The 13,883-nt window shown below is 38.0% G+C and overlaps 1 protein-coding gene across 5 annotated transcripts in view; it reads right to left on the reverse strand.

Moving 5' to 3' along the window:
- arhgef18b (rho/rac guanine nucleotide exchange factor (GEF) 18b) overlaps positions 1-13,883 on the reverse strand; it is a 75,021-nt gene that overhangs the window by 39,733 nt on the left and 21,405 nt on the right. For all 5 annotated transcript variants that reach the window (XM_017478384.3, XM_017478385.2, XM_017478382.3 and 2 more), the window contains 2 exons: positions 13,116-13,224; positions 11,504-11,723 (listed from right to left, as the gene is read on the reverse strand). In XM_017478384.3, coding sequence (XP_017333873.1) covers positions 11,504-11,723; positions 13,116-13,224 — 329 coding nt within the window. The remainder of the gene's footprint in view (positions 1-11,503; positions 11,724-13,115; positions 13,225-13,883) is intronic.

Consider the following 13,883-nt stretch of genomic DNA (forward strand, 5'->3'; position numbering starts at 1 on the left):
CAGCTACACTCTACAGGATGGAGTTTATAACACGCCTTTTCTGAGTCATGCAAAGCCACCGTATCTCAGCCTCTCGCGCATACAGCTGCGAAGTGACACCGTCAGGATTAACACTGGTCACAATGCGGTGAAACCTTAGACTGCTGCGCCACGCCCAATAATGTGTGGTGAACATCACTATACATCATAACAGCATTACTGAGAGATAATAACTAGCTATAAAGGCATGTTTAGGATGTGTAGCCATCGTTTGTTTTCTCTAGCAAAAACTAAAATGTGTGCTGGGCTTCCCCATCAGTGAGTTAACATTACATATTCAGTGTTATATGAATCACACTGAATACATGTGAAGTTTCACAGCAAAGAGGAAATATACATAAAGACTTCAACATCCTAAAAATCTAGGGATTGGGTTGTCCACTAGAACCACACAACTCCAAGGTCCTCATATGTACAGAATAAAACACTGAGTTGTGGTGTTCGAGGAAAACAACTGGTGTGACTTTTACCACTCTGTAGATTATTTTCCTACAACAGCACATCCTGAAGTGTTTTATTCCTCTTAAACAACAGCAATTACATTACAAAAGATTACATAGTTGATACTTAAGAACAACACACTTTTTATCCATTTGTAGTTACAGTTAAAGTTCTATAAACAGTCGTTCCTTCACCAGGCTCGTTTCCCCCCCTCTCTCACTCTTAAAATTAATAAGACAAAAAAACAACAATAACAACAACAACAACACAGACTGACATGTTCCCAAGAAACCGCAAAAGCATACATTCCACTGTCTTGAAATTGTCGAGAAACAGCTTTACCTCTTTAGCGCAGAACAGGAGACGCTGTCTATACAAATTTTGAATCTAATGGATGGATTTCCGCAAGACCTTACATGGTAAATGAACGAATATCACCAGTATTTTGAATGTGATCTCTGAACTCATGTTGATCCACAAAGTGTCTCACTGCCTTGAACATCAGTAGCTTCAGTTTGCATGCCTGGTCATGTGACCTTTTGGGGCAATACAAAATGAATATTCAAAAGCAAGATATTTTTTGCATATTAGACATATCACCACCATTTTGGATGCCAATTTTACACTCTTGACTTGACAACAAAAGGACCAAAGCACATATATGGCTCAAAAATAACAGATTAAATAGATCAATTTGATTCAAAATGATCACCCAACCCTCAATTTCACATGTTCTGGAACAGTGAGTGGTTTTCTCCTCAAGGCCCATTTATAATCCTTTTATCACAAGCAACCCTTCAGACTTAAAACATGGTCAGAGGTCCCAAAACTTCTAACAAGAAAATACTAGTAGGCAGAGACAGAAAAAAAAAAATCATTTTAACAAGAAACTTTGTCGTCTCATGATGGCAATTCCCCCCCCCCAGATGTGCAATAAGCAGCAGTAAAGAAAACAGCAAAAGTCATCCCTCCTTCTTGTTTTCTATTGGCTTACAAGACCGAGAATCCCAGAAGAAAACATGTTCCTGTCCCGCATCCTTTGCCCTTTTCCACCAGAAACATTTTATTAATTTTGTTCTGACCTGTTTTAACTGGAAACGCAAAAAAAGCGTTTCCACATTGCTCCTCTACCACCTTCTATCTAAAGTAATTTAGCACAAGTCTGAGATTCATAAAAATCCCAGTGAGAGTGTTGACGAGAAAGAAATTTATGCTGGCTTGGGGGAAAGAAAAAAAAAGGGAGGAAATGCAGCGAAGCGCGTTAATACAGACAGAGTCACGGACCTGCCAAGTGCAATCAGCCCCATGTGACCACTCGGTCCAGCACACAGCGAGGCCAAGAAATGCTGATATGAGGGGAAAAAGTCAGCACTTCATGTCTAAGAGCTCTAAAGCAGAAAACAAGGGACAATGCTAATGAAATGAAGGTTTATAAAGTCCACAATGGCTTTAATGTAGCAAAACGTGAAGCGAAAAATCAGTCACTTTCAAATATGCATTATAGAGAATTTGTACAGTTTATCCACTGCGTTTAATAACAACAGATTTTGGAGGCTCAGAGGAAAAAAAAAAAACATACACAAGGCTAATGACACTATAAAATTGCCTCTTTAACACAATGTCCAACTGAAATGCCAATGGAAAGATCACACTCCAGTTTTTATTCAAAATTTTAAACCTTGTCAATTTTTCTTAACTTTAGAAAGCAAACATTTTTAAGACTTTTAAGCATTATGAACTCTATTACGCAGAATAAAACTGTATAATAATAATAATAATAATAATAATAAAAATTAAATAAAAAAGAAACACAAACTTACTCTTGCTCTTACACCTCGACTCTGCGCACTTTGCTTTTCTAGAACTCGATTATAAATCTTGTATGGTTGCACTACTTGTATTGACCTCAGCTTGATACATCTCTTTGCTTGTATTTTCTCATTTGTAAGTCACTTTGGATAATAGCATCTGCTAAATGAATAAATGTAAGACTGAGCTCTTTTTTCCTTTGGACTTTGAACTTTTCTTTAGAAATGTGCAGCCATGTTGTACTTCCTTTTGAAACAGAAAGTCAGAGTGGCAGAATGTTGAAGTGCAAGACTGACAACATATTAGCCTTCGAGATACAGCACACCTCCTCGAAGATGAACAAACTTGGCAGTAGCTTATTGTACTAGCTACATATAGAGAACAGTGAGGAGTTTACTGAGAGCCTTTTTTTCAACTATGGAGGATTTCACACCACAACCTTTACCCATGTTTGTGTACTTTAACCAGGACGATATCTAGAGAAAAAGATGCTGTATGTTGCCAGTTTGAGCCAAGGTCGAGCATTAACAGAGCCACAGGACTGTCACCAGTAGCCATCTGACTAGTCTGAGTGGTAGATAAAATTACTGACTTATACTGATGGAGACACTCCGACAGTATATAAAATACCAAATCACATTCTCCATCAATTTGAGGCAGCGACATTCGGCCACTGAACAGCCTCAAAAAAAAGTCACATAACCATCAACACACAAACTCCAACTATTTATTCTGCACCAAGTGATGGTCAGAAAAACTATGACTACAAACTATGTTTACTGCCAACAAGCTGCTACAGTAGAGCAAGACATTAGTGATGTGTCGTTCACTTTGAACGTATCTTTAATATGAATTGGGAATATCGAGTTGTCTCAGAGAGTGATTCGTTCATTTTTGACCATGCATGCACTGCAACATAGGTTCTGTACAGGAAGCAAAAATGATTAGTTCACGTCTCAAGTCTTCGGGTTAAAGTCCTTCGTTTATCACGTCACCACCCCACTGCATTCAGCCTATGAGGCGATCACGTAATGAATGAACGAACAACTCGACCACGAAGACTCGAGACGTGAACTAATCATTTCCGTTCCTGGGGAACGGACGTGATAAATGGGACGTGACAAAAGAAAGTATGACTCAGATCAGAAGGTGACGTGAACTAATAGACTGCATCGCCTGAAGACCTAATGCTAAGCTATTAATGAATTCAATTCAATTCTATTCTATTTGTATAGCGCTTTTTACAATAGACATTGTCTCAAAGCAGCGTTACAGAAATATCAACATGGTATACAGATATTAAAGGTGTGAATCATTTCTGTTCCTCATAATTCAGCCTTGGTTGCATTAACCTATAGTTCATTTTTTATTCCAAATGTGATCGTTTGCATAAATACTAGATGCGTTGGGGAATTTAACTTGTAACATTTTAATTAAATTCTGCTGAAATTAACAAAACGAATGAAATGACTCCAAAAAAAAAAGAGAGATTCGTTCATTTTGCTGAACGAGATTCAAAGATCTGAATCAGTAAAATGATCCGAACTTCCCATCACTACAAGACATGGCCCTCGGGGTGGGATATATACATTCGAGAAAGCATTTAATTGGACAAACACAAGACTGGTACAATATGAGTCAACAAAATTTGTAATTGTTTTCCCAGAAGTGAAATCTTACAAAATTAAAATGAGAAGAAAAAAGAAAAAGAAAAAAGAAAAAGAAAAAAGAAAGAAACCAGCAACTCTGAAACAGTAATTCTGATATCAGGGAAACTAAGTAGGATTTTGTGTTGAATATCCAAAAGAACTAGCTATGAATACTCCATATAAAACAGATTTAAAAATAAAGTTTTCTTTGAAAAAGAAGAATATTTTAACTTGTTTAACATGATGTAATTATTAACTAGCTTCTCACACTTGTTGAATAATGTTAGTGTTGAATATTGTTGGTGTTAGCTACAAACGACGCGGTTTCCTTTCTTCCCCGGTTTGTTAACTTCGCCTCGAAAGACGTCTTCAGAAAGCGACCAGTAAGTAGTACTCTGCTCGTTGACATACCCAGCCCTCCATTCACTTTCAATGGGCTTAAAACGAGGCTAACTAGCGTTAGCTTTTGTAAGCAGTTAGCGCTATGGGCAATCATCAACTTCTGGATAAAGGAATTATTGCTAAAAACCATTAAAATAAAAGACACCCCGACTGTGAAAACTGAGAAATAACCTTCAAAGTCTAGCCATGTTAGTCGGCTAAAGCTAAAGCTAACGTGACTACATATTAGAAATAATGATGGCGAACAGGTGAGGCGTGCAATTAAAAAATAGAAAAGAAAAAGAACCATAATATCAGTTTAATTCATAGCGTAATATTGTACAACATGGTATTAGACAGATTCAGGAACTGTTCCGTATTAAACAAACAAAGATGATAAAACAATAAACAAATCAGGCCGAAATGCTTGGCTAATAATGGTAGACAATAAATAAAAGCTCTGCGTGCGCACTCTCACTCCCTCCTCCCTCTCTTTCGCTCGCTCACACACTCTCACATAAAACGCACCTGTAACGTGTGACACACCTGAGCGGTTTAACTCTACAATTCCGCTCACTTCCAAACAGCTTCCTTCCAGGATTTTATTTAAAAGTCAAAACAGATCTGTTTGACAACCGCTTCAGCGTTACAGCCGCCAGTAATCCTGCTGCTCTCGGACTGCTGTTGATTTCTCTCGGCTTCATCCCAAATCTCTCCCTACTCCCTATGTTCCTGCACTGTATGGCTCCACCATTCAATACCGGCCCTAGCCCCTATGTAGTTCACTATTTATCCAATACGAAGTCGTTTGAGGATTAACCCCCTGTCCTCCCCCGAGCTCCCAAGGCATTGTGGGAGCAAACTCCGGTGCATTCCGAAGGTTTAATGAGTCAATCAGTGCCGTTTCTCATCCTGAATATAATAATAATAATAATAATAATAATAATAATAATAATAATAATAATAATAATGACGATAGCGCAATTTCTACTGTATAATAACAATTTACAAAGGGATTTGTGCAGACATTGTAAAAAAAGTGTATAATCATTGATAAGGTGACGTTTTCTGTGAGAAGAGGGTTTATGTAAAATTTATGGAAGGAGTCTCCAGTGGCAGCGCTGCATGGGCTTTTGTTTGTTTTGTTTTGTTTTTGTCTTATTAAATTCAAAAGGGAGAGAGAGAGAAAAAAAAGAAAGGATGGTGAAGGAACGACTGTTTATAGCTTCTATAATGTAAGTGAGAACAGGAACCAACTTGTTTTGTTGATGTTCCACCACATTAAAACCATATAAAAGTATAAATATGTCAATAAACGTATGATGTTTCAATTAAAAATGTTTTTTAATCATTGTTAAATCACTTTGGTATAAGAGGAATAAGATGTCAAGATTTTTGTCATTGCTTTGTAATGTTAGTTGATAATTGCCCAAATTTTTTGGCTATATCTCTTTTAGTGTCTGAATGAGCAAATATAATCACTTCTCTCTTGTCATTGTTTAACTGGAGAAAGTTTTCAGACATCCAGCATTTAATATCCCTAGGACAATCAATGAGAATTTTCTGGTAATTTGATTTTAAGGGGAGTGTGTTTTTTTCAATTTCTTGCATTTTCCCTCACTTTTCTCATGTCTACTCGAGAAAAATCTGACAAAATCTGGCATGAACTACACGCAGGTGACTTGCGCAATCTGAACCCGGAAATTTGACTTAATCAGGTGCATAAACCAATTCCAAATATGTGTAACTTTCCCACATAAATATTGACACACAATTTTGGACTGAAAATGCCTTAAAACCCTCTTGATTGTAGGCTAAATGAAAGTCTATAAGCGTGTAATTTGTGTATGCAGCTTTGTTGTGTTGTTTCTATTGCTTTTCAAAGCTCTGTGACTGATGACAGGAAACCGTAGCTTTCCACGTTCAGCTTGAGCTGCATGGAGCCTGATGAAATACATCAGCTGGATTTGTTTAGTAAGCAAATCTCGCTCGAACAATTATCCATCATATTCCCCAGGCACACTGGTTGATGCTTTTCAATGGCCGCTTGTTCCTTAGTGATCATGGCTTTTGTCAGACTGTGTGACTCAACATAAACATAAAAGACCCTCTTTGGTCATGCAGTTTTAAACCCAAGCAACAAATAAACAGTTCATCAAGCTAACTGAGCGGCTCACATCGCTGCTGAATTCTAAATCAGTCTTTCCCCTTTCCTTTATGTACCGACTGTTTCAGTGTCGACTCTCACAAACCCATTTCAAGCTCACACAACGCATATTATGTGGTAGCGTTTCCCTGTCCTGTACCTTTACTCCCACTCGTCTGGAATATTCCATCAGCTCGTTATTATAACCCCTGAGGTTAAAGAGTGTGTCATCCATTAGCTTATTATCTCAAAGTGCCAACATTACAGATTAAATTGAGTCTTAGAGTTGAGCTGTGAGCTAATTAGAGAATCTTTATAATTAGGTGTCCTAATAACATCATAATAATCAATGGAATTAGATAACTTAGCTAGCTGACTACTTAGCTAACATAACATTAGCCTGCTAGTCAACTAGCCTCCATTTGATAGAGCACACAAGTCCCAAATTGGCAATGAAAGTTTCTTAGCAATTTATTTCACAGCAACCAACAACATCACTGTAACATTAGTTAGCTAAAAGTTAGATCAGAAAGCAGAAACTTGGGCTAAAATGTTACCACATTATCCTATAATCTCATACATGATTGGTTCTAAAACATTACATATGTAGCCCCGCCCCAAATCAATTGTATACAGAAGTCTTGAGTTTTCATCATAATCAGTATCCACGAGGAGTCTGATGAATGAAAATCGTGTTTTGTAGTTTGAATTTTAATCAAGATTCAATGTAATACAGCAATCAAATTGTATTCATTTGGTTTAAAGGTGACCAGGTTTTTATTTGTTGCAGCTCTGAGATTATGGAACAGCATACGCATTTTATATAGGCATTTTATATAGGCTTTCCAAGGGAGACATTTTCAAATTCAGTTAAAAAACTTAAAACAGGTGTTTGAATCGTTTTAAAGTCCGTAGTAATGAGTCATCTGTTTCTGTCCTTTAATGTTTTCTGCTTATTCATTTATTTTATTTTATTTGTATTTTTTCATTGCTGTTTGAATTTACTTGATTTTATTGCACAGCATTCAGGCTGACGCTTGTATTCTAATGCACAATATAAACAATGGTGAATTGACACCATGCTTCATGCTGGATGTAATGAGCACAGGGAACTTTCCCCTGATATTTAAATGGGCTTTAAACAACAAATGGACTGTGAAGACATTTATTTCCCCTTTCCTCTAAACAATGAGCTGTGAAAACTGCCATGCTGCAGAAGTTTCATCAGACTGAGGAAGTAAGAGTGACAAAATTATCTAACACTTGCTCTAAATGACAGCCAAGGTTTATGTGTTCTCATGCTTTAAATAGATTAAACATTTTTTATCGCAGCAGTTTTGTGTAATAGAAATGTTATTTCAGTTTAAAAAGTAAACATTTATGTTGCTTTATTCTTTCAGCTTTAATGCAGACATTTAGCCATGTGTTATCCGCCAATAGAATTAGAAAACTACAAGCTTGAAATGAGTCATAATGTCCAGAAATAGGTTTAACGATCTTATATTTGGTTTATTGTAATCTTATAATAAGAAATACTAGATACATTTGACTATATTCAAGATATTTTCACTTAACAAGATGAAATGTCTTTTGCGGTGCACCAACAGGCCAATAATGGATACACATTTCAGCTCATAAATCTAAAATGTTTTGCTGCACAACTGTCATTTTATGTTTATTCCCTACAAAGGGCAGTTATATTGGAATGACCATCATTTTTAGGTATAACAAAGCAAATTTTCTAACACTCCTTTTGATTATTGATTTATGATGCCACACTTTGGATACATGGAAACATCTCCCTCCCATCTACCTTGTGTTTAAGGCTGATTTTGTCTTTGCTGATCTTGTTAGTTTGATTAATTTGCACAAAGATCAGTGCTTGTGTGTGTCATACAGCTAAATAGAAAGCAAAAAGCAAAATGCAGAGCCATAGCATAACAGTTGCAAGAAAAATTATTTAACCCCAGTGCAAGTCAGGTTTATTGTCAAAATGTACAGAATTTCAGCTGTTTGCAATGAACAAATCAAACAAAAGCAATTGAAATAGTTCAAAACAATGAATGCTTCAAGTGGTTTCTCCAAATCCAACTGAAAATGCAACTTATAATGACTTCTCCAGTTTCAAAATTATTCAACCCCTTCATGGCAAGCATCTTTAGTATTTAGTAGAGCACGCTTTTGCTGTTATGACCTGCTGCAAACGAGATGCGAAGCCAGACACCAGCTTCTGGCAGCGTTCCTGAGGAATCTTAGCCCATTCCTCATGAGCAATGGCCTCCACTTCAGTAATATTCTTGGGTTTGTGTGCTGTAACCGCCTTCTTCAAACCCCACCAGAGATTTTCTATGGGGTACAAGTCAGGTGACTGTGATGGCCCTGTAGAATCTTCCAAGACTTCTTCTGCAACCAAGCCTTGGTGGAATTTGAGGTATGCTAGGGATCCTTGTCCTGTTGGAAAGTCCACTGACGCCCAAGCTTCAGCTTCCTCACAGACGTCATGACGTTTTCTCCTGCAATTTCCTGATACATCAATGAATCCATCATGCCTTCCAGATGCCGGAGGTTTCCAGTGCCAGAGGATGCAAAGCAGCCCCAGAGCATCACCGAGCCACCACCATGCTTGACTGTGGACAGAGTGTTCTTTCTTCAATTTCTTCCTCGTGACATACCGCTGATAAAGCCTAAACGGTCCAGTTTTTTTGTTTCATCGCTCCACAGAACAGAATCATAAAACTTCTGTGGCTTATTTATATGATTTTGAGCCGACGTTTCTTGTGCTTTTGGGTCAGTAGTGGTGTACGTCATGGAGTTCTGGCATGGAAACCTTCTGGGTTTAGTACATGCCTTATTGTGCTCACTGAAACCTCAGTGCCTGTTGCCACCATGTCTTGCTGCAGGTCATTTGCAGTCACTCGAGGGTTTTTCACAACCTGGCTTCTCAGAAATCTGGTTGCAACCATTGATAGATTCCTTTTTCCGCCCCATCCAGGCATTTCATGTATTTCAGCATCTAACCAGTTCAGGTATTTCATGTGTTCCAGCTCAAGCACACCTGGTGCAACTAATGAAGCCCTCGATTAGTTACATCAGGTGTGCTGAGACAACAGCTGTTTTACATATTTGTGCTGTTGTGAGGGATTCTATTCAGGGGTTGAATAATTTTGAAACTGGACAAGTCATTATAAGTTGTATTTTCAGTTGAATTTGGGGAAACCACTTAAAGCATTTGTTGTGTTAAACTATTTCAATTTCTTTTGATTGATTTGTTCACTGCAAACAGCTGAAAGTTGAATAATATTGATTGTAACTGTATTTAATTTCCTATGCATATTAACGTTATTAATAAACAGAGATTGGTTGGCGGTAGATTGTGCCTTAAATAATTAAGTGACAATTTCTGAATACCTTCAGCACATGCAGTGATTTTATTGAGCAAATTTCCTCAACTACTTTAAAAATGAATTCCTAGCTACGCCACTTCAAACTGTTGAAAATGGGTCCGAATGATAAAGATGTTGTACAATGATGAATGTTAATATTATGCTATTAAAGTGTAAAGTAGATATGTTATTAAAAATGTGACATTTTTAAAATAGCGTACACGGTCTGTGCACTGCAAAAAATGACATCTTAGCAAGTACAAATACCATGAATATAGCCACATTTATCTAGTGTCTCTTAGGCCAAACAGACTTCATATAAATTCATAATTTAACTTTTAAGGTTTCTTCCTCTTAACATCTTAGGGAGTTTTTCCTTGCCACCGTCGCCACCGGCTTGCTCAGTTGTGATAAATTTGCACTTTTAATATCTGTATACCGTGTTGATATTTCTGTAAAGCGGCTTTGAGACAATGTCTATTGTAAAAAGCGCTATACAAATGAAATTGAATTGAATTGAATTATTATAAGATTACAATAAACCACATATATGATTATTAAACCTATTTCAAGCCATTTGTAGTCATTTCAATGCAATGTAACATAAAAGCAATACTATTAATATGATGATCTATGATGATCTATGAATCAGAAGATGGAGATGACTGAAATAAATGTAGGAGTGTAGTATATTGCTGATATACCATATTGCTGCATTTATAATCCTAGCTGTAATTATCACATTGATCACATATTTGGTTATATTGAACAAAATAAGCTGATAAAATAGCACTTGATCCAGTACATCCTATTATTTTGAATTTCATTTTTGTATGCTGCATGCAGACAGTTACCTACTTCAATTAATAATCATGTGTAACTGAGACTCACTTCTCTTTTGCTCAAATTCCAGCCCAGACGTGTAACTCTCACACAACTTCTTAATAGAGCTTAAGTATGTAGTTATACATCTGAGGTCTGAATACATAAGTGCACATTTCCTGCATTAAATACTCACTGTGAATGCATAACTCAACTCTTAAATGCATCTTAACTAACAGAACACTAAGGAATACTATGGAAGGAATACTAAGCAGGAAATACTAGATTAAAAAACAAATGTATGCAAAATGAGGTCACGTGATGCTAGTGATAATGATTAAGGCCTTCATTTCGCATGTAGCTAATCGTGTAGTTATAGATACAGCTTCATTTACTTGTTAGCAACATTACCCTTGCTATCAACATTCTGGTTAATTGACTAAATTTTGGGTGATGGACATACATCAGACTATTTCTTTAATATAAACTTGCATTATGGTTATATTCTTATTAGAAGTGTGACAGCTCATTATAGTTGGCTAGATCATTTCTAATCCCTTCTAACAAGGTATTAGAGGTTAAGCCTGGGGGATTTTTCCACACACTGGGACTCTTGCTTTGTGCAGACATGCTACATGCAGCTTTGCACTATGGGAAGAGCAAACTCGGCCACAGATGGAAAGAAAACAGGCTGCTTTTGGTGACAGTAGCTGTGGTTAATGCTGTGTGTGGGGTGTGTATGTGAGTGTGACGTGCATGCAGAAGCTGTGTGCACATGCAGACATGCGAGTGTGTGTGTGCATGTGTGTAGTGGCTGTGTGTTTAGTACTCACTGACACACTGCAGGCCATGCTTCCTCTGCAGAGTCTTGCTGCACAGTGAGCATGTGGCTCGGCTCGAAAAAGAGCCACGCACAAACTGGTGGCCATTACAGCTGCTGCTAACAGCACAAGTGCTCTCCTTCAGCTCCCTTTCCCTTTCTCTCTCCTTCTCTTTCTCCTTTTCCCTCTCTCTGTCTCTCTCTTTCTGCTGCCCCTTTTCACGGTTCTTACCCTGGAACAGAAAGACAACAGAAAAGAACATGCTCAAATTTATATGTTCATATACTGTATTTTATTATGTTATTAAATTATTATGTATATAAACTTGCATGCATGTGCACTGGTGTAATACTAATTATCATCCATCCATCCATCCATCTGTCCGTCCGTCCATCCATCCAGCCAATCATCCATCCATCCATCTGTCTGTCCGTCCATCCATCCAGCCAATCATCCATCCTAGCACTAATTCATCATACTGCCAACGTTTTATATCTAACCAATCATCTATCCTGTGCTCCTGTATCCTGTATCCTATTGTCATTAAGCCATCCATTCTCTCATCTATCCTTCCATCAATTCATCCATCCATCATACTGTACATTTATCCTTGTCCTTCAATCCATTAATCCATTTTGTCATTAATTCAAATCAACCAACCAATAAATTTCACTAATCTTATCATCCATCCATCCATAGATAACCCATCATTCCTACCACTAATTCATCATATCTCCAACTTCTTTATATCCATCCATCCATCCATCCAAATATTCATCCCTCCAATCATCCCCTCAATTCATCTACCCATCTATTAACCCCATCACTCATTCGAACATCCAGCTATAGCATCAACACACATTCATTCCTTTATCCTCTCATCCATAACCCATTCATCCACCCAGTAGAATTGATAGATCCTGTCATCCATTCAATACCCATTCATTGGATTGTGTATCCACCCATGTTCCAATTACCCATACATCCACTCATGCACTTACTCATTAATCCTGTCATACATGTACATTTATATATAACTCAAGATTTCATGCACTATCACTGAAGTACTGTACAAATGTATGTTAACGTGTCATGTAACTAAGTAAGATGACCAAACCATCCATCTATCCATCCATTTTCCGTACCACTTATCCTACACAGGGTTGCGGGGAGCCTGGAGCCTATCCCAGGGAACTCTGGGAACGAGGCATCGCAGGCCACAATCACACACCCATTCACACACTACAGACAATTTATAAACGCCAATCAGCCTACAACACACGTCCTTGGACTGGGGGAGGGAACCAGATCACCCAGATGAAACGCTTGAAGCACGGGGAGAACATGCAAACTCCACACACACAGGGCGAAGGCGGAATTCAAACCCCCAACCCCGGAGGTGTGAGGCAAATTTGCTAACCACTAAGCCACCATGCCTTCCTGACCAAAACATCACAAGATAAAACTTTCAGTTTTAGTCTTAAATGCAAATGGGTTAAAAAAAACAGGAAGTTACAGCACATATTGCTACAATATTTCCTGTAATCCAAATCATGGTGCTCAAACAGAGGAAGTGTGTCGTCCTGCAGAATAACAAATCATCATGAGTGTTATGTGTCCTCACCTTGTCTTTGTTGAAGGATCCGGTCATTCGGTTCCTCAGCGAGCTCAGAGTGCGTTTCACCTTTGTGCCCTTCTCTGTCCTCTCCATTCTCTCCTCCTCTTCCTCATTCCTAAAGTCCCCAGAGAAGAGGATAAGTGACAGATTTTAGAGTATGTGAGGGGAAGTTTGAAAAATTCTTCTAATATACAGTTTACAATTTTAATGACAGAAAACAGTAGCCTCTGAATAAAATAAAAATATGGTGAAAATATGCCTGACAATTATAGTTTTTCTCAAAATATCTATATTTTAAAGATCTAATGCAGATGATTAGCCTCCTTCACTGGGAGCATAGAGAGACCACTCAGAGACCACGCCTCCTTGATCGCAACTGACGGACACAGAGGCCACACCACGCTTCCTTCACTATGACAGAAGCACACAGTCTACACTTTACTGTTTCTTATGCACAGAGACCACACCTCCTTTATTGTGACTGACAGACTCAGAGACCACTATGTGACAGAAGAACACAGTCTACTCTTAATTTACTGTTTCTTACGCAGAGAGACCACGCCTCCTTCTCTGTGACTGAAGCATAGAAACTACGCCTTCTGTATGTTTTTTTAAAGCACAGAGACCACACCTCCTTCACTGTGACTGACCGACACAAATCACAATTCCTTTACTATTTCTTAAGCACAGAGGCCACATCTCTTTCACTGATCGGTAAGGGGCAGTGGTGGCTTGGGGGTTATGGCTCTGGGTTACTGATCGGAAGATCGGGGG

The sequence above is a fragment of the Ictalurus punctatus genome, chromosome 10, assembly GCF_001660625.3.
Source record: "Ictalurus punctatus breed USDA103 chromosome 10, Coco_2.0, whole genome shotgun sequence".
Lineage (NCBI taxonomy): Eukaryota > Metazoa > Chordata > Actinopteri > Siluriformes > Ictaluridae > Ictalurus > Ictalurus punctatus.